This window comes from Myotis myotis, unplaced genomic scaffold, assembly GCF_014108235.1.
Source record: "Myotis myotis isolate mMyoMyo1 unplaced genomic scaffold, mMyoMyo1.p scaffold_m19_p_7, whole genome shotgun sequence".
Lineage (NCBI taxonomy): Eukaryota > Metazoa > Chordata > Mammalia > Chiroptera > Vespertilionidae > Myotis > Myotis myotis.
This window is the reverse complement of record NW_023416379.1, coordinates 64,137,965-64,165,774: the sequence shown is the minus strand read 5'-3', so window position 1 is coordinate 64,165,774 and position 27,810 is coordinate 64,137,965. Positions and strand designations below refer to the sequence as shown.

The 27,810-nt window shown below is 39.8% G+C and overlaps 1 protein-coding gene across 3 annotated transcripts; it reads left to right on the top strand.

Annotated features, from left to right (window-relative positions):
* MTO1 (mitochondrial tRNA translation optimization 1) lies at positions 1-27,785 on the top strand. 3 transcript variants are annotated; one of them, XM_036316671.1, is made up of 12 exons: positions 1-280; positions 3,963-4,162; positions 4,241-4,358; positions 10,534-10,823; positions 14,149-14,261; positions 14,359-14,549; positions 14,922-15,052; positions 15,566-15,770; positions 15,852-16,023; positions 22,839-22,957; positions 25,604-25,764; positions 27,376-27,785. In XM_036316671.1, exons 1-12 carry the CDS (start codon positions 64-66, stop codon positions 27,535-27,537), a joined length of 2,079 nt encoding a protein of 692 aa, XP_036172564.1. In that variant the 5' UTR covers positions 1-63; the 3' UTR covers positions 27,538-27,785. The 3 variants fall into 3 exon arrangements, with proteins under 3 accessions (XP_036172564.1, XP_036172563.1, XP_036172565.1); XM_036316670.1 differs by having other exon boundaries at positions 15,566-16,023; XM_036316672.1 differs by lacking the exon at positions 1-280 and adding an exon at positions 2,115-3,778 and having other exon boundaries at positions 15,566-16,023.
* Positions 27,786-27,810: the final 25 nt, after the last annotated feature.

Below are 27,810 nucleotides of genomic sequence, written 5' to 3'. Positions count from 1 at the left end.
CCTTTACGATTGCGCGTCGCTCGTGTCAGGTTTGGAGTCAGGCAGACTCTGCCGCCTCCAGCCATGTTCTCTCTCCGAGGCTGCGGTCGCTGGGTCGCGGCCTCCCTCGCCAAACAGCACCTTCCGCCCGCCCGGCTCCGCGGCGACAGCGCTGCGCCCTGGGCCCCGCACTACGACGTGGTGGTGGTCGGCGGAGGGCACGCGGGCACGGAGGCAGCCGCCGCGGCCGCGCGGTGCGGCTCCCGAACGCTGCTCCTCACGCACCGCGTGGACACGATCGGTGAGGGGCCCGGCCGCCGTGGCGCTTTGCGTAGGACGCACGTCGAGAATAACCCGTCCCCTTCTCCCCCCTCCAGTGCCGGGTGTGGGCAGCCTGTTCCCTCCCGCAAGCCTGGCGAGGATCCTGGGGTCGGCGGTTTAAGCCCGATTTGTGCCTCGCGGAACAGGCGGGCCGGGTCCGCACTCCGGGTCAGCTGTGCCGGGGACCACGGACTGTGCTGCTGCCCACCAAAGCGGTTGCCTGGAGGATGTGGGGGCGGTGCCTCGGGAAAGGGGGAGACTAAGAATACGGTGCTTGCTGGTAGCTTCTGATTGCATTGCTGCCGGTTACCCTTGACTAGCTGGTTGCTTTGGATAAGGAGTGAGCTAGCATTATTAGTGATCGTTTACCTCTTGTTGCATTCTATATTTCTGCTGGATGTTTGTTCCCCGGTTTTGTGATTGGTTCCCTCCCACGCCTGCCCCGACCAGGGCCGGGGATAGATAGAGCTCAGCGCCTTCAACTGAGGTACATGCCCTTGACCCGAATGGAACCAGGACCCTTCAGGCCACAGGCCAATGCTCTATCCACGGAGCCAAATCTGCTAGGCCTAGATCTATCTCTCTCTCTCTCTCTCTCTCTCTCTCTCTCTCTCTCTCTCTCTCTCTCTCAAGTATATTGATTTCAGAGAGGAAGGGAGAGGGAAAGAGAGATTAGAAAGTGATGAGGGAGAATCATTGACTGGCTGCCTCCCGCACGCCCCCTACTGGGGATCAAGCCCCCAACCCGGGCATGTGCCCTTGACCGGAATCGAACCTGGGACTCTTCAGTCCCCAGGCCGATGCTCTATCCACGGAGCCAAACCAGGTAGGGCGCTAGATCGCTCTCTTGCATCATGATAGATGCTAGCCAAAACAGTATCTGGTAAGTTATGCATGCCTATGTCTTTCCTCCTGAATTTTACTTAGGAGTGAAGATCAATTACAATATTAACTGCGCTTTGTAAAAGTTGTGAATAAATCACATATTTGTATACTGAAATACGTTTTTAAAATTGCCATCCAGGTCATAACTGTGGAGAAATATACACTGTTTAACTGTGATTCGTTTGGAGAGGAACGATATGATTTCCAAAAAAAATTACTCTTAGCTTATTGTACAATATTGCTTATAGTACTACCTTTCAATAATAATAACAAAAATCTAATGAACGAAAAAGTATTATTGAACTAAAGTGATCATTATATAGTATATTATGTAGTTCTGTCAGGGATAAAGGGATTCCTATCAAAACTCATTCTCAACAAAATATAAGTTTTAAAAGTAAATACATTTCAGAGATACTTTAATAACTCTTACAGGTGACCTTAGTGAATAACAATTCTATCTTAAAATCAAGGTTTTATTTCCTAAGGTAATTCGCTCTAGTGGAGTATTAGATATTTCTGTGTGACCTCATAAAGATAGCTTTGGCTTAGTAGGTTGAACTGCAAGATTTGTCCTGCTATGATTCAGTCATACCATTTGCCAATGGTGAAGTCAGAGGTGGAAAGAAAGTCTTCTATTTTCACACTCACCTGGAAAATAATGTTTTTTGGCAAAGTTATATTTTGCCTTTCACCATAAAAGACTAGCCTTCTGAGCCTGTCTATTCTATGCTGTATCATCTATGGATTTCATGGAGAATGTTGTCCATTAAGAGACGGTTAGACTTTCTGAATTTTTTTTTTAAATATATTTTATTGATTTTTTACAGAGAGGAAGGGAGAGAGATAGAGAGTTAGAAACATTGATGAGAGAGAAACATCGATCAGCTGCCTCTCGCACATCCCCTACTGGGGATGTGCCCGCAACCCAGGTACATGCCCTTGACCGGAATCGAACCTGGGACCCCTCAGTCCGCAGGCCGACGCTCTATCCACTGAGCCAAACCGGTTTCGGCGACTTTCTGAATTTTATTCTAGGCTCTGCTATGTGTTATCTGGGTGACCTTGGCAAGGGACAGTTTATCTAAGCCTCACTTTCTTTCTCCATGAAATAGAAGTAATAGTATCAACTTCATCAGGTTTAAGTCAGAAAGTTTAAGTTAGAAAAATACATACAACTCACCTAGGATAATGGCTGGCCCATATTAAGTGGTCAGTTGTTAACTGTTGTTTTACCATGAGCTTTTCTACATAGCTGACTTAAATTTTTTAGTAGAGTGAAAAATTTACCTCTTTATACATTTCTACTACCACTGCCCACCCCAGGTACTGGTGCCACACTTGGGATGTTAGTAGCCTCTATTTAAGAGCACAGATGATTTAGTAGATCTTATTCCAACTCCAAATGATTGGGAATGAATGCTGGCTTCCTAGAGTTCTCTGTTGAGAAAAATTTGGAGGACTAAGCAAAAGAGAGTGACATGTTCAACAGTGCCTATAAGGAGAAGCTCCTTATAGGCACACATTTCTTTGAGAAAAAGTTTTCAGCAATTTAAAAACATGAGGATTTCTTTGCATTTGACTTTCACAAACGTAAATTTTATAAATAGGTTTATAATATAGTTACACTAATTTAATAAAGTGCCTAGAAGTTCTCTAGTTTAGGGATATAAGAAAGTAGTGGAGCCAAGCCAGCATGGCTCAGTGGTTGCACGTCAACCTATGAAACTGGAAGTCACTGTTCGATTCCCAATCAGGACATATGCTCGGGTTGCAGGTTGATCCCTAGTGCGGAACATGCAGGAGGCAGCCGATCAATGATTCTCTCTCATCATTGATGTTTCTGTCTCTCTGTACCTCTTCCTTACTCTCTGAAATCTATAAAAATATATTTTAATAAAAAAAGTAGTGGAATTTCAATAATTTCTGGTATTTTAGGTGTTCTGTTTTTTCCCCCTTCTGTGTATGAGGAGACTCATTTCTGGGGATCAAAGTTTGAGAACATGTCAGAAATTAGTAGGATTCAGAAATTTCTGTAAAATTAACTGATATATAATGGATATTAAAAGCTACATCATTATCCCTGGCCCAATTGCTCAGTTGGTTAGAGCATCTTCCCCGATACACCAAGGTTGTGTTTGATCCCCAGTCAGAGCACATACAAGAATCAACCAATGAGTGCATAAATAAGTGAAACAATAAATTGATGTTTCTCTCTCTCTCTCTCTCTCTCTCTCTCTCTCTCTCAAATCAATTAAAAAATAAAGGTAAGTCATTTTGATGAGTAGCAGTATCCAGACTTCCAAATAAGACTAGGGAATTTTAAAGAAAAGCTATAAAATATGGTTTTTACTTTGAAGAAACTTATAACTTACTTATTTCTGCAAAATAAGCAAAAAAGAAAACAGATGGCATTTATAGAAGATATAATTGATTATAACAGTGAACCAGTGCCAAGGTACTTCTAAAGTATTCTTGATTTGGAAAGGTTTCATGAGGTAAAGATTTCAAAAACCACATTTTAAAGGAAAAGGCAACCTAAAGAAATAAAATATGCATCAAGGAAAAGATTGAAAGGAAACTACAGGCAAAGGTTTGTCTTCCAGAATGCCCTGAATTATACCCTATTGGGACTTTGGAATTTTCTTTTTAGTGTTTGTTTCAAGTCTCTTATTTTTTTTATCACATGAGCTGATTCTAGCCACTTGTACAAACAATTTTCTATTGCACTCACTGTTGCAAGGTGCTCATATATTTATTTTGTCTATTTTCTTTAGGTCAGATGTCCTGTAATCCTTCCTTTGGTGGTATCGGAAAGGGGCATTTAATGAGGGAAGTGGATGCTTTAGATGGCCTGTGTTCCCGAATCTGTGACCAGTCTGGTGTACATTACAAAGTATTAAACCGGCGTAAGGGACCAGCTGTTTGGGGTCTGAGAGCTCAAATTGATAGGAAACTCTACAAACAGAACATGCAGGTGAGAATAAGGCACAAAAACAGGAGAGATTGTAGTGATCATTTAACTGTTGTTTCAACTTGCACTCTCTTTTGACAGAAAGAAATCCTAAATACACCACTGCTTACGGTTCAGGAGGGAGCTGTAGAAGATCTTATACTTACAGAACCAGAACCTGAGCACACTGGGAAATGCCGTGTCAGTGGTGTTGTTTTGGGTATGTACTAGTTATAGATAATAATAACAGTATCAGGCTCCGTGTAAGCAGTTTATTTCAGAGCAGAGTATGGGGATGTTTTACTTATTCTAGGAAATTGTTGTGTTTTCATGAATGAGGAAAATGTATAAAAAGATCATAATTCTTTCATTTTGGCATTTGTGAAGCTTAGTCAAATTTTGGGCTCATCTATACCACGTGTAGGACTTTAGCCTGAATAATTGTGTCTTTTTTCTCTTGGTTTTTCTGTTGTACTTTTTATTTTTCCTAGTTCTGACCTTAAATCTTTAAAGCTTATATTTATAAGATTATTACATGTTTTATATTTAAAAGGGTTATGTATTAATTTTTTAATCAAAATAGCACATGCACCTACCTTTTATAAAAATCAAGTAGAATTTAAAAATGTGGATAGCCCTAACCGGTTTGGCTCAGTGGATAGAGCGTTGGCCTGTGGACTGAAAGGTCCCGGATTTGATTCCGGTCAAGGGCATGTGCCTTGGTTGCAGGCACATCCCCAGTAGGATGTGTGCAGGAGGCAGCTCATTGATGTTTCTCTCTCATCAATGTTTTTAACTTTCTATCCATCTCCCTTCTTCTCTGTAAAAAATTAATAAAATATATATTTTTTAAAAAGAATGTACTTAGAAAAATGTGTATAGATACATGTTTATTTTCTGTATCCCCTCTATAAACCTAATAGTTCAGTTTTTTTAACTGTCACTTCTGATCTATACTTAACATATTTCTCAACAATAAGCTTATATTTTTATCCCCTAAATTATCAGTCTTAAACATTATCTATTAACTTTTTTATGGTAACTCTATTTTTTTATTCTTAAATATATTTTTATTCATTTCAAAGAGGGAGAGAGAGATAGAAACATCAATGATGAGAGAGAATCATTGATTGGCTGCCTCCTGCATACCCCCTACTGGGGATCAAACCCACAACCCTGGTATGTGTCCTTGACCAGATTCGAACCTGGGACCCTTCAGTCCTCAGGCCGACACTCTATCCACTGAGCCAAATTGGCTAGGGATATGGTAGCTCTCTTTAATCTCCTGCTTTCCTTCCTTCTATCCTTCCAGTATAATTATACCATAAATTTTGGTTGATAATATTTATATTATTATGATTATTTGAATATTGTTCACTACAGGTTCAAGTAGTGTATTATGTTATATACCTCTTTTTTTTTTTGCCTTGGGTTAATAATTGCTTTATTTTTTATTTACTTATTTTACCTGTGTACCTGACCTGTTCAACTTTTTCATCAGAAAAAAACTCATGCCCTGACCAGTTTGGCTCAGTGGATAGAGCGTCAGCCTGCGGACTGAGGGGTCCCAGGTTCGATTCCAGTCATGGGCATATACCTTGGTTGTGGGCACATCCCCAGTAGGGGGTGTGCAGGAGGCAGCTGATCGATGTTTCTCTCTCATCGATGTTTCTAACTCTATCCCTTTCCCTTTCTCTCTGTAAAAAGTTAATAAAATATATTTTTTTAAAAAAACACTCAGTGCTCAAATAATTTATCAATTCTGTTGTTTTCTGTAATGCTTCCCTTCCAAAAATATCAACTTCCGAATCCCCCACAATTTACTGCTATAATCAGGACAATTGCTCTCTAGGCCTTCTGCACAGATGTCATTTTTGTTGTTGTTAATCCTCACCCAAGGATGTTTTTTCCATTGATTTTTAGAGTGGAGGGGGCAGGGACCCAGGCACATGCCCCTGACTGGGAATCAAACTCGAGACCCTTCCGTGCAGGGCCAATGCCCTAGCTGCTGAGCCACGTCAGCCAGGGCCACAGATGTGCTTTTTTTCTTTTTAATGTATTTTATTGATTTCAGAGAAGAAGAGAGAGGGAGAGAGATAGAAACATCAATGATGAGAGAGAATCATTGATCAGCTGCTGTCTGCACACCCACTACTGGGGATCGAGCCCACAACTCCAGCATGTGCCCTTGACCAGAATCGAATCCGGGACCCTTCAGTCCGCAGGGCAATGCTCTATCCTAACTGGCTAGGGCCACAGATGTCCTTTTCAACTTCCTTTTACTACTCTGCTGTGTTACATCATCCCTTCCTTATTTACTGGAACTTCAGTCTGTCTCCTTTTTACTTCCCCATTTTGCTGGACTATATCTCCCAATAGCTTCCTAAGAAAAGATGCATGGGAAATAGGTTGTGTGAGTCCTGGTATATCTATAAATGTATTATTCTCCCCTTAGACTTGACTCTTAATTTGGCCGAGAATAGAATTCTAGTTTAAATCTTTTTTTTCCCTGAGAATTTTGACAGTCTTGCTCCATTTTCTAGCTTCCAGTTTTGCTGTGAAGATCAGTGCATAGTTACTTAAATTTTTTTGTATATAGACTCCCCCCACCCCCTTCTAAAAGCTTCTAGGATTTTGTATGTGTCTCTGGTGTTCTGAAATTTTAAAATGATGTCCTCAGTGTGGTCTTGGTTCATTCATTATGTACTAAGTGTTCTCCTGAAACTAGAAATCTGTGTCCTTGATATCTGAGGTATTTTCTTCTATTATTTCTCCATGCTCTCTTGTAACTCCTATCCTTTCCTGGATTAGTCTTCTAGGTTTTTTTCTATTTGTACATTTTGTCATTTTGTCGTACTTTCTTAGGAGATTTCCTTAACTTTATTTTCCAAATCTTTGTAATTAATTTTTTAAATTTTTGTTTTCATTTATGTACACCAAAAGGTTGCTAGTTCGATTCCCAGTCAGGGCACATGCCTTGGTTGCGGGTCCCAGGGAGCATACAGGAGGCAACCAATTGATGTTTTGCTCTCACATTGATATCTCTCTCTCTCTCTCTATCTCTCTCTCCCCCTTCCTCCCTCTTTCTCCCTCTTTCTCCCTCTCTCTCCCTCTCCCTTCCCCTCTCTCTAAAAATCAGTTTTAAAAAATGATGAGCTCTGGCCAGTTTTGTTCAGTGGATAGAGCGTCAGCCTGCCGACTAAAGGGTCTCGGTTTCGATTCCGGTCAAGGGCACATGCCTGGGTTGCGGGCTCGATCCCTAGTTGAGGGTGTGCAGGAGGCAGCTGATCATTGATTCTCTCTCATCATTGATGTTTCTATCTCTCCCTCTCCCTTCTTCTCTGAAATCAATAAAGATATATTTTTTAAAATGATGAGAGAGCTGTGCTGGAGAATCTCAACATTTACAATACAGATCTTGAGACTGGCTGGTGTGGCTCAGTTGTTGAGTATTAGACTATGAACCAGGAGGTCACAGTGCCAATACCTGGTCAGGGCACATGCCCAGTTTCGGGCTCAGTCCCTAGTAGGGGGCATGCAGGAGGCATTGATCAATGATTCTCTCTCATCATTGATGTTTCTCTCTCTCTCTCCCTCTCCCTTCCTCTCTGAAATCCATAAAAATATATTTAAAATACAAATCTTGACTTACTTTCTCTAGTATAAAATTATAGATTTATTAATTTTTTAAAATGGGGAATACATATATATAGTAAACAGTTTAAAGGGGACATAAGAACATAGTGTGAAAAGGTGGTCTCTCTCTCATCTGTCCCCTAGCCAATCAGTTTTCTTTTTTAGGAGCATTCCTAGTGTCTTGGGTTGTCTTTCTACCTGTGAATATACATGTATCTTCGTGTGTGTGTGTGTGTTTCACATAACAGCATATACACTTTTCTGTACTTTCTTTTAAACACTTAGTCTGTGTTTGCTTTGTATCTAGGAACTATGTTTCTTTTTTAGAAGCTTGTATTTTTGTTCTGGTGATTATTTTAATTATGATTTTTATACACGAAATCTTTTTCTTCTGTCAGTGTTTGTTGACTTTCCACTATGAATAGTTAATTTTATTTTATTTTCCTTTTCTCTCTTCTGCCTCCTATCCTCTTCAAATTTAATGATTATATTGTTTTTATTAGTATAGACCTTATACCTTTATTTATGTTTTTATTACTTAATTTCATATCTTTAAATGCTGTGTTTTACCCTGTCTACTTTATAGGCTTAATAATGTAACTTTTTTTGTAATCTGTAACACAGATTTCTAGTTTTAGGAGAACACTTAGTACATAATGAATGAACCAAGACCACACTGAGGACATCATTTTAAAATTTCAGAACACCAGAGACACATATAAGGTCCTAGAAGCTTTCAGAAATGGGGGAGAAAGTCATATCCAAAAAAATTTAAGTAAATATGCACTGATCTTCACAGCAAAACTGGAAGCTAGAAAATGGAGCAAGACTGTCAAAATTCTCAGGGAAAAAAAGATTTAAACTAGAATTCTATTCTCGGCCAAATTAAGAGTCAAGTCTAAGGGGAGAATAATACATTTATAGATATACCAGGACTCACACAACCTATTTCCCATGCATCTTTTCTTAGGAAGCTATTGGGAGATATAGTCCAGCAAAATGGGGAAGTAAACATAACATAAAATTTGCCTTTTAAAAAAATATGTTTTTATTGATTTTTAGAGAGAGAGGAAGGGAATGGGATAGAGAGATAGAAACATCGATGAGAGAGGAACATCATTGATTGTCTGCCTCTTGCACATCCCGCTCCTGGGGATCAAGCCTGCAACCTATTGTTGGTTCCTGGGTTGACAATCAACCACTGAGCTACACTGGCCGGGCCTGCCTTTTTACAAAAAATCCTCACCTAAGGACATGCTTAAAGAGAGGAAAGTGGGGGTGGGGAGGTGGAGAAAGACATCAATATGAGAGAGAAATATTAATCGGTTGCCTCCCATATGTGCCCCAACCAGGGATTGAACCCACAACCTAGGTGTATGTGCCCTGTCCGGTAATTGAACCAGGAACTTTTTTTTTTTTATATATATATATATTTTATTGATTTTTTACAGAGAGGAAGGGAGAGAGATAGAGAGCTAGAAACATCGATGAGAGAGAAACATCGATCAGCTGCCTCCTGCACATCTCCGACTGGGAATATGCCCGCAGCCCAGGTACATGCCCTTGACCGGAATCGAACCTGGGACCCCTCAGTCCGCAGGCCGACGCTCCATCCACTGAGCCAAACCGGTTTCGGCGAACCAGGAACTTTTTGATGCACAGGACAATGCTCAACCAATTGATTCACTCCAGCTGGGCATTTTATTTTGTTTTATTTTTTAATATATTTTATTGATTTTTTACAGAGAAGAAGGGAGAGGGATAGAAAGTTAGAAACATCAATGAGAGAGAAACATCGATCAGCTGCCTCCTGCACACTCCCTACTGGGGATGTGCCCGCAACCAAGGTACATGCCCTTGACCGGAATCGAACCTGAGACCCTTGAGTCCACAGGCTGACGCTCTATCCACTGAGCCAAACTGGCAAGGGCCATTTTAGCCATTTTTAAGTGTACAATTCAGTGCTGTTAAGTCCATCCACGATATTGTACAACTGTCACCACTATCCATTTCCCGAACTTTCTGAACTTTCTCATCATCCTAAATTGAAACTGTTTGCATTAAACAGTAACTCCCCATTACCCAAAAAATAAACCTAGTTTTCCTGTAAGGAATTGTCTGCAGATATAACCTTTATGTGTAGATTTCAACTATTTCTCTTAATTTCAGCCCCAAGCTTCATTCCTACATTCCTCAGTTTCCCATTTCTGGGCTTTGTAGAGCTAATTAGTTCATCCCCACTGGTGTATTCTCTTCAGATTCTTGATTTATAGTGTTCTCCCATTTGCTAGATCATTAATCACTTTTCCAACCACTTTGTCTTCTAAAAATATTTTTAAATGTCTCATCTTTTGGCAAGCTCTCTCCCATTCATTGTCCTTGTGGTTTTATACCCCTTTTGCCCCTTTATTTCATTTTCTTGAAGTTTCAGGAGGAAGAAGGAATTATATGAGGTAGTCTATCAGATTTACTGGTAACCAGAAGTCTTACATTAATTAATTTTTTAAATCAATTGATTTAATCTTTTTCTGTGCTGGTATAATTTTAGGAACATATGAATAGATGATAGTACATTATGTTCTCCCTCCCAACTTTCTTGGATTCTAGAGATTGATAACATGTAGCCTTCTTACTCATTTGAAATTATTTCTCAGGTTTCTAAAGAGAAAGTTTTTCTGTACTAATGTAAAGTAGTCAGATTTCAGTTTGATCCATAGTACAATTAGAACATGATTTTTACTGTCTTTCCTGTCCTTTAGTGGATGGAAGCAAAGTATATGCAGACAGCGTGATTCTGACTGCTGGGACATTTCTGAGAGGCATGATTGTAATTGGATTGGAAATGCATCCGGCAGGACGTTTAGGAGACCAGCCTTCCATTGGGTTGGCTCAGACTCTAGAGAAGTTGGGGTTTGTTGTGGGAAGATTGAAGACTGGGACTCCACCCCGAATTGCCAAAGAGTCCATTAATTTCAGTATTCTAAACAAGCAGACACCAGATAATCCATCCATACCATTCAGCTTTATTAATGAAACAGTGTGGATTAAGGTAAGATAATTATGAAAATCTGGCTTTACAGCTAAATAGTGGCCATTCACAGAAGGATACAGTAGGTCCTCGGGTTATGTCGGAGATCCATTCCTATGGTTTCTGTGGTTCCTATGGTGCAACGTAAAGCGATTTTCGCTGTAAGTCGGAACCCACCTACATAAGCACCTACGGCACTCACATGGAGCACATACACAGCAGTAATGAAGTGAAACAGTAAAAAAAAAAAATTAAAAGAAAGATGACAATTCCTGACCTTTACTCGTGGTAAATAAATAATAAAAAACATAAAGCACATATGTACATACATCGAAATGATGGAATTTTTTTTTTTTTAATAAATGGGAGATGGTGATATAACCACAAAATGACGTACGTGCCGACGTAGCCCGAGGACTGTGTATAGCCTAACACACCTTCCTGCCTCCCTCCCTCCCTCTCTCTCTTTCTTTTGTGATCTCTCTCTCTTTCTTTGAGCAGCAATGCACTTTACATCACTATTACTTAGTGTATAAAAAAAAAGGATCTTTAAAAGGATTAATTTGGCTGATTGGGTCATTTCTCCGTATGTTCTTAAGTTTCATTACTTCAATAACATTGCCTATTTAAACTTTTTGAAACAATCTCAGACCTACAGAAAAGTTGCAAGGCATCTAAAACAATCTCCTATAAACAATTGAAATTCACCCATTGTTAATAGTTAATAATTTACCATATTTCTCTCTCTAGATACATATCTATATGTGTGTATGTATGTATCTATATGTATACATACATACATACACACACTGCGTGTCCAGATTATTATGACCACCTGACGTTTGTAGGCAAATTACCTGTAATTTTGCGCTGAAGTTGCTAGAGGGCCAGACCATTATAAATAGGGAAGCCAGTTGTTTACCACGACATTAGAAGTGATTTCTTTTCTGAAGATATGGGTAAACAAAATGATTTAACAGCCTTTGAATGTGGGATATATATTATGATGAGTGGCCAGATTATTATGACCACCCCATTAGTACTTTGTTAGGCCACCTTTTGCCTTCAATACTGCGGCGATTCTTCTTGGCATTGACTCCACGAGATGTTGAAAGGTGATGCGAGGAATCTGACACCATGCCTGATCAATAGCACTGTCCAATTCTGTGAGATTTGATGGTTGTGGAACCAGGTGCCTGATGGCTCTTTTAACTTCATCCCACAAATGCTCAATTGGATTGAGATCTGGTGATTGTGGGGGCCACCTAAGCAAGGTAAAGTCTCCTTCATGTTCTTGAAACCACTCCCGCACAATATGAGCACCGTGGCATGGCACATTGTCTTGTTGGAAGAAGCCATCTCCATTGGGATACGCCATCAACATGATAGGATGAAGTTGATCAGCAACTATACTTAGGTATGTTGTGTTGTTCAGACGTTGTTCCACACGAATTAAAGGGCCCAAATCATGCCAGGAAAACATGCCCCAAACCATAACACTGCCCCCACCAGCTTGAAGGGTTGTACTCATGCATATGGGGTGCATGCTTTCATGCTGTTTCTGCCAAATTCTCACTCTGCCATCTGCATGATGCAACTGGAAACGTGATTTATCGGACTACATGACTTTTTCCCAATGCTCAACTGTCCGATCCTTGTGTTCCTGTGCGAATTGGAGATGTTTTATCTTGGTAACTGCAGACAGCAAAGGTGTTTGAACAGGCCTTCGGCTTCCATATCCCATAAGATGCAGTGTACGGCTAATTTGCCTACAAACATCAGGTGGTCATAATAATCTGGCCACTCTGTGTGTGTGTGTGTCATTCTGACTCTTCTTTTTTGTTTGTTACATTTGAGAGCAAATTGCAAAGATCATGATCCTTCACCCCTAAATACTTCCATCTGTATCTGAACTAAACACAAAAACATTCTCTTATAGAACTTCAATTCAGTGATGAAATTTGGGGAATTTAACATTGATTCAATAGTGTTATCCTATATAATAAAAGGATAATATGCAAATTGTCCCCTCAGCCTGGAGTTTGGCCAGAAGTTCAACTGGGAGTTCGACCAGAGGGCAGGGCCACCCGGCCAACTGCCTGTGGCCCCTCTCCCTGGCTGGCCAGCCTGATCGTCCTGGTCAGACCCCACCTGTGCATGAATTATAATATAATGTCCATAGTCAGATTTTACTGATTATCCCAATATTGTCCTATAATATAGCAACCATTTTTTTTCCAATCTAGGATCATATATTTAATCATCATTTCTCTCTTTTTTTAAAATATATTTCTTTTATGATTTCAGAGAGGAAGGGAGAGGAAAAGAGAGAGAGCAACATCAATGATGAGAGAAAATCATTGATTGGCGGCTTCTTATATGCCCCCCACTGGGGATCAAGCCCACAACCTGGGCATGTGCTCTTGGCCAGAATTGAACCTGGGACCCTTCAGTCCGCAGGCTGACACTCTATCCACTGAGCCAAACTGGCTAGGGCCATCATTTCTCTTTCATCTGAAATAATTCTTCAGTTTTTCACAATAGTGACAGGTTACTTTTGCCTTGTCTTTTGAATATTAAAAAAAAATAGTATGTTGTGTTTTTAGAATTGAGGACTAATAATTGATGGCCCTAGTTTCTTGTGTTATCCTAATGAGTGGCTTCAAATATTGTTGTGTGTTTTTTTTTTGAAAACTCATTTTTATATTTTTGCTTTGGGAAAATATAAATTGTGGTACTTTCTTGGTATGTGTATTTTAAAACTTGTATTATAAAATTTAAGTTTATAGAGAATAGAAGAAATAGTATAATGAATCTGTGTGTCCATCACCCAGCTTCCACAAATAACTTTTTTTGGCATTCTTGTTTTATCTTCCCTTAACACTTTCTTCTTGCTGATTTTAAGCAACAGTCTCAAATATCTCATCATTTCACTTATAAATACTTAGTTAGCCGAGGCCGGTTTGGCTCAGTGGATGGAGCGTCGGCCTGCGGACTAGGGGGTCCCGGGTTCGGTTTCGGTTAGGGGCATGTGCCTGGGTTGCGTGCACGTCCCCGGTGGGGGATGTGCGGGAGGCGGCTGATCGGTGTTTCTCATCGATGTTTCTGGCTCTCTATTTCTCTCCCTTCCTCTCTGTGAAAAATCAATAAAATATATATATAAAAAAAATACTTAGTTATATGTCTTTAACAGATAAAAATGTTATAAAAATTAACCATAATATCATTATCACATCCAGCAAAACATCATTTCTTAACATCATCCAATATTATGTGTGCAGTCTATTTGAATAAGAAGCAAACTAGTAGAGAGGCAAAAGTGCTATAACTAATTCATGTGTTTTAGCCAGAAGATCAGCTGCTGTGTTACTTGACTCACACCAACCCGAGAGTGGATGAGATTATCCTTGAGAACCTGCACCTTAATAGTCACATTAAGGAAACTACAAAAGGACCCCGGTAAGGAAAAAGTGCCACTGCTCAGTTACTTTAAGAAATGATGCCAGCCTCTTTCGTTTGTTTCATTAAATTTTTTTATTTCAATGCCCTGTTCTAGATACTGTCCTTCCATTGAATCAAAGGTTTTGCGTTTTCCAAACCGTATACATCAGGTTTGGTTGGAACCTGAAGGAATAGATTCTGACTTCATCTACCCCCAAGGGTTATCTGTGACGCTACCAGCTGAATTACAGGAGAAAATGATCACATGCATCAGAGGCTTGGAGAAAGCTAAAATGATCCAGCCAGGTAAAGAGAATCACAGCGCCCTTCAGTAGGAGCTCAGCATCGCCTTAGCAGATAGTGAGGAGATGGTACTGCAGTCAGGGCTGCTTAGAGCCTCAGAAGACAAAGCCCAACAACTTGACATTTAAAATAGTCTTCATTTTTTTCTTTTATTGTTTAAAGTATTACAAATAGTAATACTTTATGTCTCCTTTTCCCCCCATTGACCCCCCTGGCCTCTCCTACCCTCCGGCACGTGCCCTCCTTCACCTCCCCCCCTCCCCCCAGTGTCTGTGTCCTTTTTGAAAGAGCATTTAATGATAATCCTTGCATCTCTACCTTGAGACAAATCCAGCTCTGTTTTTACTTACTCTGTACCATTTATTCTTTGGTCAGGCTATGGTGTTCAGTATGATTACTTAGACCCCCGTCAGATCACTCCTTCTCTCGAGACTCATTTGGTGCAACGGCTTTTCTTCGCTGGACAGATAAATGGCACTACTGGTTATGAGGAAGCTGCAGCTCAAGTAAGATTTTTTTCAAATGTTAATGTCAACAGAAAGGGACTATTTAACCAGTGTTCCTCCTTTTAATGTCTGTTACGATAATCATATAGATCTTAGATACAACACATAACTAATAGAAGACATTTCTGTTTCAGGTTATGTGGAGATGGTTACTGTATACAATAGAATTTTTAAAAAAACACTTGCAGCTTTATTACTCTTTTAAAATAACTTTACTGAAAATGATCATATATTATTCTTATTAAGTGGGAATTTATATTCCTTTTACTTAAAAGCGGGAAACGGCTAGAAAAGTTTTTAGGCATGCACTGAATGAATCATAGCGTTGTAAAGTGGTATGTTACCCATATTCTGTTTCTGAATAAGGTTCAAATTTTCTGCCTGAGTCTATCCATTCTGGGCAGTGCTTGCTTTCTTACTGCCCCAGGCTATTTTTTTCTAGGTAGTGTTCTGAACAGGATAGCTCTTTATTCAATTCATAATGGCCTTTTAAACATTTCAGTCCTCTTATAGGGTGTGATAGCTGGAATCAATGCAAGTCTTCGGGTCAGACGCAAGCCTCCTTTTGTCGTTAGCCGAACGGAAGGCTACATAGGAGTCCTGATTGATGACCTCACCACACAGGGCACTAACGAACCATACCGAATGTTTACCAGTCGAGCAGAGTTCCGTTTGTCACTGCGCCCTGATAATGCTGACAGCCGCCTCACATTCCGAGGTAACTCTTCACTGAGTCTGCCAACCAGGTTCACTCTTCTCTCAGACCTCTCTCATTATGTTCTCTCCTCTCTTCTTCTAGGGTATAAGGAAGCTGGCTGTGTGTCCCAACAAAGATATGCAAGAGCTTCTTGGATGAAGTCTTCTTTAGAAGAAGGCATTTCTGTGTTGAAATCCATTGAGTTTTCAAGTTCTAAATGGAAAAAGCTAATCCCAGAGGCTTCTATAAGTATGGGTAAAGTTGTATCTCTCAGGTATGCATTTTTAATATCAATTACAGAACTTAAAAATTACAGGATTTACAGAAAAATGAGATCATTTCAGAGAGATATTAAAGACTCCCTACTCATTTTTTTTAAATTTATCTTTATTGTTGAAAGTATTACAGATATCCCCTTCTTGTCTCCTCCCTCCTCTTGCCCCCTCCCAAGGCCTTCACCATGGGTTATGTATATATGCATATATGTTCTTTGGTTCATTTCTTCCTCCCTGCTCCCATTTCCCTCTGAGAATTATCAGTCTGTTGCCTGCTTCCATGTCACTGGATCTATTTTGTTTGTCAGTTTATTTTGTTCATTAGATTCCACTTACAAGTGAGATTATGTAATATTTGTCTTTCTCTGACTGACATATTTCACTTAGCATAATAGTCTCTGGGACCCTCCATGTTGTCTCAAAGGGTAAGAGATCCTTCTTTACAGCTGTGTAGTATTCCATTGTGTAAATGTACCACAGCTTTTTTTATCCATTCACCTACTGAGGGGCTCTTGGGCTGTTTTCCAGATCTTAGCTATTGTAAATAATGCTTCCATGAACCTTGGGATGTATATATTCTTTCAGAATGGTGTTTTGGGATTCTTAGGATATAGTCCCAGAAGTGGGATCACTGGATTAAATGGCAGATCCATTTTTAGTTTTTTGAGGAACCTCTATACTGATTTCCACAGTGGCTATACCAGTTTGCATTTCCACCAGCAGCGTATTAGGGTTCCCATTTCTCCACATCCTCACCAGCACTTGTTGTTTGTTGATTTATTGATAGTAGCCATTCTGGCAGGTATGAGGTGATAGCTCATTGTCACTTTAATTTTTCTCTCCCTGATGATTAGTGACTTTGAGCATTTTTTCATGGGTCTATTGGCCATCTGTATGTCCTCTTTGGAGAAGTGTCTATTCAGATCCTTTGTCCATTTTTTAATTGGATTGTTTGTCTTCCTGGTGTTGAGATGTATGGGTTCTTTGTATATTTTGGAAATTAAACTCTTATCAGACGTATCATTGGCAAGTATGTTTTCCCATACAGTGGGCTCCCTTTTCATTTTGTTGATGGCTTCTTTTGCTGTACAGAAACTTTTTAGCTGGATGTAGTCCCATTTGTTAATTTTTTTCCTTTGTTTCCCTTACCCTAGGCAATGTATCAGTGAAAATGAGATTTTACTGCCTATGTTTTCTTCTAGGATTTTTATGGTTTCATGTCTTACATTTATGTCTTTTATCCATTTTGAGTTTATTTTTATGTATGGTGTAAGTTGGTTGTCTAGTTTTGTTTTTTTTTTATGTACCTGTCCAATTTACCCAGCACCATTTATTAAAGAGACTATATTTAATCCATTGTATGCTTTTACCTTCTTTGTCAAATATTAATTGGCCATATTGTCGTGGGTCAATTTCTAGGATCTCTAGTCTGTTCCATTTGTCTATATACCTGTTCTTGTGCCAGCACCAGGTTCTTTTGATTATAGTGGCTTTGTAGTATAGTTTGATATCTGGTATTGTGATCCCTCCAACTTTGTTCTTTCTCAAGATTGCTGTGGCTATTCAGGGTCTTTTTTGGTTCCATGTAAGTTTTTGGAATATTTGTTCTAGAGCTGTGAAATATGCTATTGATATTTTAATAGGGATTGCATTGAATCTCTAGATTGCTCTAGGTCAGTGGTTTTCAACCTTCCTAATGCCGCAGCCCTTTAATACAGTTCCTCATGTTGTGGTGACCCCCAATTTCATTGTTACAAATTGAACATAATTAAAGCATAGTGATGAATCACAAAAACAATATGTAATTATATATGTGTTTTCCGATGGTCTTAGGCGGCCCCTGTGAAAGGGTTGTTCAATCCCCCAAAGGGGTCACGACCCACAGGTTGGGAACCGCTGCTGTAGGTAGTGTGGACATTTTAATGATGTTAATTCTTCCAATCTATGAACACGGTATATGCTTCCACTTTTTTGGGACTTCCTCTATTTCCTTTTTCATTGTTCTAAATTTTTCTGAGGTCTTTTACCTCCTTGGTCAAGTTTATTCCCAAGTATACTATCTTTTTGTTGTTGTGATGGTAAATGGGATAGTTTCTTTTTCTGAGGGTTCATTATTGGTGTATAAAAATGCTATCAGCCGAGACCGGTTTGGCTCGGTGGATAGAGCTTCGGCCTGCGGACTGAAAGGTCCCAGGTTCGATTCCGGTCAAGGGCATGTACCTTGGTTGTGGGCATATCCCCAATAGGAGATGTGCAGGAGGCAGCTGATCGATGTTTCTCTCTCATTGATGTTTCTAACTCTCTGTCCCTCTCCCTCCTCTCTGTAAAAAATCAATAAAATACAAATAAAAATAAAAAATTATATTTTGATTACGTTGACATTTAATATCCTAAATGAACTCACTTTATCAATGCCTTGGTATATAAAACTAAAAAGATAGAAAGTTGGTCAAAATACATTGATGGCTTTTACTGCATACATGCCAGGCTCTGTGCCGAGCACTGACAAGTTGAGCAGGCATTTTTTTTTAATTGATTTCAGAGAGAAAGGAAAAGAGAGAGCGAGAGAGAGACATCAAAGATGAGAGAGAACCATTGATTGGCTGCTTCCTACACACTCCCCACTGGGGATCGAGCCCGCAACCCAGGCATGTGCTCTGGCCAGGAATCAAACCTTCTGGTTCATAGGTCAATGCTCAACCATTGAGCCACACCAGCTGGGCTGAGCAGGCATTTTAACTAGAGAGATACACAAATGCATGTGCACATTCATTTCCTGTCAGGATTACACAGAAACCCATTGATGAGTTAGGCAGCTCAGAAGTTCTCTTATCTTCTGTTGAAGTGTGCCAGACCTCTGCCTTTTCTGTGCCAGACCTCTGTACTCTGAGACTTAGGCTTGACTCAAAGCATGTCTTTAAGTCTGTACCTGTGAACCAAGCCTTATAAACAAAGGGTTGTTTTTTTTGTTGTTGTTTTTTTTTTAAATATATTTTTTATTGATTAAGATATTACATATGTGTCCTTATCCCCACGTTACCCCTTACCCCCCCCTCCCGCTCATGTCCTTACCTCCCCCCCCCCCCCCCCCGTTGTTCGTGTCCATTGGTTAGGCCTATAAGCTTGCATATAAGTCCTTTGGTTGATCTTTCCCCCATACCCCCACCCTCCCCTACCTTCCCTCCAAGGCCCGACAGTCCAATCAATGCCTCTCCGTCTCTGGATCAGTCCTTGTTCATCAGTTTATGTTGTTCGTTATATTCCACAAATGAGTGAGATCCTGTGGTATTTATCTGCTCTCCAGTTCCATCCATGCTGTGGCAAATGGTAAGAGTTCTTTTTTTTTCTTCCTCTTCTTAAAGAATACCTTTCAGCATTTCATATAATGCTGGTTTGGTGGTGATGAACTCCTTTAGCTTTTTCTTATCTGTGAAGCTCTTTATCTGACCTTCAATTCTGAATGATAGCTTTGCTGGATAAAGCAATCTTGGTTGTAGGTTCTTGCTATTCATCACTTTGAATATTTGTTGCCACTCTCTTCTGGCCTGCATGGTTTCTGTTGAGAAATCAGCTGACAGTCGTATGGGTACTCCCTTGTAGGTAACTGACTGTCTTTCTCTTGCTGCTTTTAAGATTCTCTCTTTGTCTTTTGCTCTTGGCATTTTAATGATGATGTGTCTTGGTGTGGTCCTCTTTGGATTCCTTTTGCTTGGGGTTCTCTGCGCTTCCTGGACTTGTAAGTCTATTTCTTTCACCAGGTAGGGGAAGTTTTCTGTCATTATTTCTTCAAATAGGTTTTCTTTTTTTTTTTTTTTTTTTTAAATATATATTTTATTGATTTATTACAGAGAGGAAGGGAGAGAGATAGAGAGCTAGAAACATCGATGAGAGAGAAACATCGATCAGCTGCCTCCTGCACATCTCCCACTGGGGATGTGCCCACAACCCAGGTACATGCCCTTGACCGGAATCGAACCCAGGACCCTTCAGTCCGCAGGCCGACGCTCTATCCACTGAGCCAAACCGGTTTCGGCCAAATAGGTTTTCAATATCTTGCCCTCTCTCTTCTTCTGGTATCCCTATAATTCTGATGTTGGTACGCTTGAAGTTGTCCCAGAGGCTCCTTACACTATCTTCATATTTTTGGAATCTTTTTTCTTTTTTCTTTTTCGGTTGGGTATTTTTTGTTTCTTTGTATTTCAAATCTTTGACTTGATTCTTGGGATCCTCTTGTCTGCTGTTGGATCTCTGTATATTATTCTTTATTTCAGTCAGTGTATGCTTAATTTCTAGTTGGTCCTTTTTCATATCCTCGAGGGTCTCACTAAATTTATCGGCGGTTTCCATAAAATTCTTGAAAAACCTTATAAACGTGGTTTTGAACTCTATATCCAGTCATTTGCTTTCCTCCATTTCTGTCATTTGTGACCTGTTTCTTTGTCTCCGCATTTTTTATGCTTCCCTGTGTTGGTAGAGTGGTTTTGTGTGCTAGGTGTCCTGTAGGGCCCAGTGACTCAGCCTCCCCCGTTACCTGAGGTGGACACTCTTGGTGCACCCCCTTGTGGGCTTTGTGCACAGTCTTGTTGTAGTTATGCCTTGATTGTTGTAGGATCACTGGGAGGAATTGACCTCCATGCCAATTGGCAGTGAGAATCGGCTGTGTCTGCAGTGGGAGAACTTCTGTGCTGAAGACACCCTTCTGGGGCAAGACTTGCTTCAGTGGGGCTTTGGTGCTCACTGAGTCTGCCCCCTGGGTGTGTCCCTTATGAATCTGAGGAGTTGTAATCCGGATGGTCCCCCTCTGACCACTGGGTACACTGGCTCTTGGAGGTTACCCAGCAGGAGCTATGGAGAGAACTGCAGATTCCCTGTCCTTTTTTGGAGTTTGGAGGTGCTCTGATGAGGCCCAGCTGTGAAGCAATGCAAGCTGCTGTGGGGCCTTGGGCCTTCTCTTGGAAGTTCTGGGTCTGTGGCCCCGCTGCAGTTTGTTAGGTAATTTTCAGGTTGCAAAGGGCCAGGGCATTCATATGCAAAAGCCTCTGCCGCAGCCTGGGTGGGGCGGGGTCTCAGGGAATCAAAGGGCAGAGCAAGGAACTATGGCAGATTCTCAGCCCTGCCCTAAGAGGCCGCGCGCGTCTCAGTGTCCTGATAATTTAATTGCTGCAAGCACCTCTGAGGGAAAGCCGCCCTCGAGTTCCGAGTTCTGCCTGCTGCCAGACAGTCCAGTTTCTCCCCGTATGAGTCCTGGGTCCCCAGAGACTTCCTGGAACCGGAGTTCAGAGCAGTCGGGAGCCTGTGACTCCCTCCCGATTCAAAAAGACAGCCGCGTCCTCAGGTACCAGCCCCCTTCCGCGCACTCTCTAGCCTCCGTACCTTTGCACTTTACTTCCGCAGCTCCTGACCCTCAATGTGCCTTTCTCTTTCCTTCTAGTTGTAGAATTTCCACTCCGCCAGCCTTCCTGCAAGTTTTGGATGATGTCCGTTTTGTCTTTTTATTGCGTTTTTAAGTTGTTGTAGGAGGCAGCAATTTCGGTGTTTCCCTATGCCGCCATCTTAGTTTCTCCAGGGTTGTTGTTTTTTTAATAAGTTAGATGGTCAGGGGTTTTTCTTTGAGGTCACAACCCTATTTGATTCCAAAGTAACTCTTTTTTGGGGTTAGTCATTAGGAAGTGCATTCCGTTATCTATATATATAAAAGCCTAAGTGACCATTACAACCGGCCCGTAGCTATGACATGCACTGACTGACCACCAGGAGGCAGACGCTCAATGCAGTGCACTCCCACAGTCCCTCCCCCTGGCTGGCCAGCCCCAATGGGCCCTGATCAGGACTGGGCAAGATGGCCCCAATCAGCCCTGATCACCAGCCAGGCCAAGGGACCCCACCTGTGCACAAATTCATGCACTGGGCCTCTAGTGTTCTATAATTTCTGAAATTGATAACCATTACCCTTTTGGAGCATCTGGTTCTATGGGTTCAGTGTAGCTTATCTGCTGAGGCCTCTGTAATTAGTTGTCCAGTCTCCTGTGGAGAGAGAATTTTTGGACTTTCCTAGAGCAGGCTTCCTCAGGAATAGATGAGTCAGACATCTGCAAAAGGTGGTAATGCGTGACTGTGATAATAGAATGTGCTATAAATAAGATTGGTGGGAAGCCTGGGAGTACTTGGGACCCCTGGATGGGCAGATCTGACTTCCTGTTAATTTGATAATGACTTGTTTTAATTGGTTTTGGGTGGGCAGCATGCATTAAAAAGGCAATCTACAAAAAGAGGGAAAGATCAAAGTTAGTAAATAAAAATAAAATGAATTACAGTAGTAAATATAGGCAAACTGTGCAGATCAGTGGGGCCTTGTGAAAACCACACAAAATGAGAGGGAAAGTGCAGAATATTTTGCAGTCTTGGAGCAAGCAGGAGACTTCTTTCAGTTGGGTCCGAGAATGCAAAAGGATGACTCTCTTACAGAACATGGGCTTACATGGCTATGGCTTAGATGTAAATTCTTAGGGAATTCAATCAAACCCTTGTTATCAGAGGATATTCTATCCTTACAAGAAAGGACAAATGGATTATAGCAATGCAAACTTTACCAACAACTCATTTCTCATGATAAGGGAAGGGAGTTGGGGAGAATCACACACATCTTATTGAGGTTCTGTGTTGCAGATGCTGCTGCATTTGTTCACTGTCCTTGGAAAAAATTAGGTGTCTTTTGATATTATTTATTCTGAGATTATTATTTCCAAGGAATCCTGTTCTTAATCTGTCTTATATTGTATGGACCCCTCTTAATGAAATTTTTGTGTATTTGCAGAGCTCTAGATGTTCTGAAGTATGAAGAAGTTGACCTGGAGTTATTGGCAAAGGCTGTTCCAGAGCCCTTGAAGAAGTATACTGAATGTAGAGAGCTAGCTGAAAGACTGAAAATAGAAGGTAGGAAATACTTCTTTTACTTAAGATGCCTATATATATTATCTCTTTTCCATTTGTACAAATTATGAATGGACAGCAGAGCTCTATTTTAAGAGGAGCCATTATTACCATAGGACCAGCATAGTCTTAGGCTCCGTGCTACTCAAAGTGGAGTTCCCAGGCTAGGAGCATTGCAACACGTGGGAGCTCGTTAGGAATGCAGAATATCAGGCTCCACTGCAGACCCACTGAGTAAACATCTGCATTTTAACAAGATTCCCATGTGATTACTGTGCACATTTCAAGTTTAGGAAATACTACTGTAAATCTCTCCCTTAAAGAAAAAAGCAACAACTTTTTTTTTTTAACTTCCTTTTTACAGTTTCCTCATATAATATTCTAATAATGAGAGAAATATTACTATGTTTGGCTTTCACAGTATACTGGAACATTTTACCATTAACAGGTACTTATTTTGTATCAGGCAAAGAAATCCATACTCTTGAGTCCTACCCTGGGTCAGTGCATTGATTCCCAAAGCTACAGATGACTTTTAAAAGGTTTTCATTGTGAAAAATTTCAAACATAAAAATACTGAGAATAAGATCAGCTTCTGTATTTTGATAGAGGAAGTGTTTTCCTGGGGTGGTAAAAAGGCAAGGAACAGAATGAGATGGGGAGAACAGTAGTAAAAGTTGGATGATGATGCGCTGTTCAAACAGGAAAGGACTTTAAAGCTCCTTGGGCCCAGCGAAGGTGGTAAGAATGCTACATTCTTTCTAGCCGTGGCATCTTCTATCAGTTCCAGAGGCCTATCACCTTGCTATGCTTTGGCTGCTTTTATAGGATGACCCAAGTGCTGCCTACCATCCACCATGCAAGTTAACAAAAGCCTAGCAACGAAAGGAAACCCATTTAAACTCTAGAATCATTCTTTCAAATAACCGGACACTAGTAGTGTACTAATGTATAAGAAGTAATGTTGACCTTTTATTTCAATATTATGATTTCTGTATTAAGTAAAAGTTACTTTATTGAATGTTTAGGCTCTTAGCACTGGAAAAAAGTGATTAAATTCTACATTTTAAACTTGATTTGCAACTTAATTTGTCCAATAAATCACCAGGTTCAGGTTAGAATAATCCAGAATAATGATTTTTAACTTGTTTGTAAATAAAGACTCTAATTCGTATTCATGCCTTAAAAGAAACCACACTAAGTTAAAATATAACACTTATCAGTGGTTTTCCAATTACTTCACAGATCCTCCACTAGAGGATCTTTAAGTTTCTTAAAGGCAGAAATCAACTTCAGATTCTTTGTATTATCTCTGAGGTTTTTGCTATATACATATTTGAAAGATTAAATAAATATACTTTAATATATGTTTTCTCATTTATATTCCATGATCCCTTGCCAAGTCTATTCATGAGTCATAAAGTTGTATTACAATTTGTTGTACTAAATTGTTATTTTGTCATGTTGTACTAAGCCCTTTATGTGCATTATTTCTTTTGATACTTATAGATGTCCTGTGAAGAATAGGTATTAGCATTATTACCTTAATTTTACAGATAAATGGTAACTTGCCCAAGAACACACAACTGGTTAGTGGCAGAGCTGGGATTGAATCTAGCTTGTCTGACTAGGCCTGTATACTTCACAACCACCCTTTTTATCATTAAAGACCATCAGAAGTCATCCAAGTTAGCACTTATATTTTCTAGATAAAGAAACTGAGGGCCAGAATGATTATGACATGCCCATATTTTTTTTTTAAATATATTTTATTGATTTTTTACACAGAGGAAGGGAGAGAGATAGAGAGTTAGAAACATCGATGAGAGAGAAACATCGATCAGCTGCCTCCTGCACATCTCCTACTGGGGATATGCCCGCAACCCAGGTACATGCCCTTGACCGGAATCGAACCTGGGACCCTTCAGTCCGCAGGCCGACGCTCTATCCACTGAGCCAAACTGGTTTCGGCGACATGCCCATATTTAGAGGGTAATTCATTGGCAGAGCCAGGCTCAGAGCTGCCAGACAAGTGATGGAAGCAGGTGCTACCAAAACCTTCAGGGAAGACGTACTTTCTTGAACAGGACAGAGTGACTACCTCAGGTTAGGTTTTAAAATAAATTTTGAATTTATGTTTCTAAGAACAGAATGCTTTAATTATAAAATAATGGCTGAATTATCTTTTTAACTTTACGTCTGAGTAAAAAAAACCTCAGTTAAATTATGTTATCATCTGAGAAGCTTTAAATTAAAAAAATACAGCTTTATATGTTCATAATTCAGAACCATTTTCTTGAAGAAACATCTGTTCTTTAGGACTTAAAATTCAAACCCACAGCCTGTTGAGGAGTGTCCCACCAAAATTTGCACTGAGAAGAAACACAATTTCTCTTAATTTTCCAAATTTTTGAAATGAAAAGGGCATGCAGTATACTACCAGACAGAATGTTGTTGTAGAGATATTCCCTCTATTTTAGCTTTTATTTCTCATCTGCGAAAGGGAATATGTACCCCACCTATCTCATGGTGTTAAGATTAAGTGTTGAATGAGATAATGCAGCAAAAGCTCTTTATAAATTATAAAAAGTTATAAAAATGTAACTTGTTAATGTAATCTATCATGACATGATTTATTTTGTTCACCAGCCACTTATGAAACAGTATTGTCCTATCAGCAACAAGAAATAAAGGACATTCAGCGAGATGAAGCTCTCCAACTGCCAGAAGACCTAGATTACTTGACTCTCAGGGATGTGTCTTTGTCCCATGAAGTTCGAGAGAAGCTACATTTCAGTCGCCCACAGACGGTAAGAACACGAGCAATGGATAGGAATAGGTTGTAAATTAAGAGCCAGTGCTTTCTTTTTTAAACCTGGAATTACCATGGTCACATAACTCATGGTTTATTTCATCATAAAAAATGTAACTTCTTATTTTCAATATCTCTTCCTGTGACAGATGTCAATATATTTTAATGAAGAAAAAGCTTAGTCTGAATAACCACCAGTCAAGAATTCGGTTGAGCCCTGACCGGTTTGGCTCAGTGGATAGAGCGTCGGCCTGCGGACTGAAGGGTCCCAGGTTCGATTCTGGTCAGGGGCATGTGCCTTGGTTGCGGGCACATCCCCAGTGGGGAGTGTGCAGGAGGCAGCTGATTGATGTTTCTCTCTCATCGATGTTTCTGACTCTCTATCCCTCTCCCTTCCTCTCTGTAAAAAATCAATAAGATATATTAAAAAAAAAGTATTTGGTTGATTATAATTTGGTGATTTTCAAATCACTTCTCGGATCCCTCTCTAGGGGCTCCATAGTGTGGCCGTGGGAGCAACTAGGAGAAAGGGGAGCCAAAGAGGTTTCCTACCCCATGCTTTAGCCCACGTGTGTGTGTATTTGCACATGCATGTACACACATCTGTGAATGTCTATGAAAACCTTTGTAGTTTATAGTATTGAACTTCTAATAAATAGCTGAAGACTGATAGGCTGTATTTATTGATTCTAAGACATACATTTTAACATCTCTGAAAAGCTAAGTTGTACCTTAAAAATTGATAGTGTACCATAGTTTAATGACAGTGGGTTTTTTTGTCGTTGTTTTTAATAGTGGTTCATAACAAAAAAGGAACAATTAACAAAAATATGGTCTGTAAATATTTTTTTAATGATTTTTAAAGGAAGGAGTGATTTCATCAATATGGCATGGTATTCCTAGCAGTAGTCATGGAAACCAGGGAAACAAGCCTTAAATTTTATACCTCTATATATACTATTCGTTTTGGGGTTATATTTTTATGGATAGTCATAGGCTGCACTGCCCAGAATCATGGCTACTAGCCAAATAGACCATTTACATTAATTAAAATTTTTAAAAATTAAAATTCAACTCTTCACTCATATTAGCCACAATTCAGGTGCTCAGTGGTTACATTTGCCTAGTGGCTACCATGTTGGACAGAATATTGTTACAGTGGAAATGTTATAGAAAATATCCATTATCACAAAAAACTGACCTGAACTGGCCTGAGGCTAGTCTTTACATCACTTAGAGTTAATATTCATATATTTCATTGTAAAAATACAACACAGAAATACTGAGATTAATTATAGAGTGCTGCCCAACACACTGCTAGGGATGTTACATTAGTTTAATGAAAAGAAAAAGTAGGTATTCCAACATCTGTTAGTTATGTGATCTTGGACAAGTCATTTTAATTTCACTAAGCGTCATTTTCCCATTAAAAAAAAGAAGATAATAAACACATTTCCTTTACCTATTTTATAGAGTTATTTTGAAAACATTAAGATAATAGTTTTGAAAATATTTTATAAATTGTAATATATAAATTGTTACTGTCACTGGAAGAAAATTTTATTTGACATAGCTCACTTTATGTTTTTCTTGTGGTTTCAATTCATAGATTGGGGCTGCAAGTCGGATACCTGGAGTGACACCTGCTGCCATCGTCAATCTGCTCAGATTTGTGAAGACCATTCAGCAAAGACAGGCAGCTATGAATGAGTTGCCCAAAAGTGATCAATGCTTATGTGATACAGACAGACTTGAAGAGAGACAGTTATAGCTTCCTGTTCATCGAAGACTTATAATCAATGTAAGAGTATAGATAGGAGATAAGAAGTATTTCTACTTAACACCTGTTAAAAAACCTTAATTATTATGGTTTTGTCATTAATGTATGAAGAAGACAGATATTATTGTGCTTTTTTGTACATCTGAAAAAATAGTTATAGACTCTTAATTTATACTCTTTCTCTCAGGTGCTCTAATGCAGCGAGCCTATTAATAAAACTTTGTGCAAAGCCCATTAAAGAGAGATATAGTGGCCTGGCTAGTG

Excerpts from the sequence above, each read along its gene's own strand:
- MTO1 (XM_036316670.1), top strand. The coding sequence starts at position 64 with ATGTTCTCTCTCCGAGGCTGCGGTCGCTGGGTCGCGGCCTCCCTCGCC. Across the intron at positions 4,359-10,533 it reads TGTCAGTGGTGTTGTTTTGG|TGGATGGAAGCAAAGTATAT; the intron begins GTATGTACTAGT and ends CCTGTCCTTTAG. Across the intron at positions 16,024-22,838 it reads GGTAAAGTTGTATCTCTCAG|AGCTCTAGATGTTCTGAAGT; the intron begins GTATGCATTTTT and ends GTGTATTTGCAG.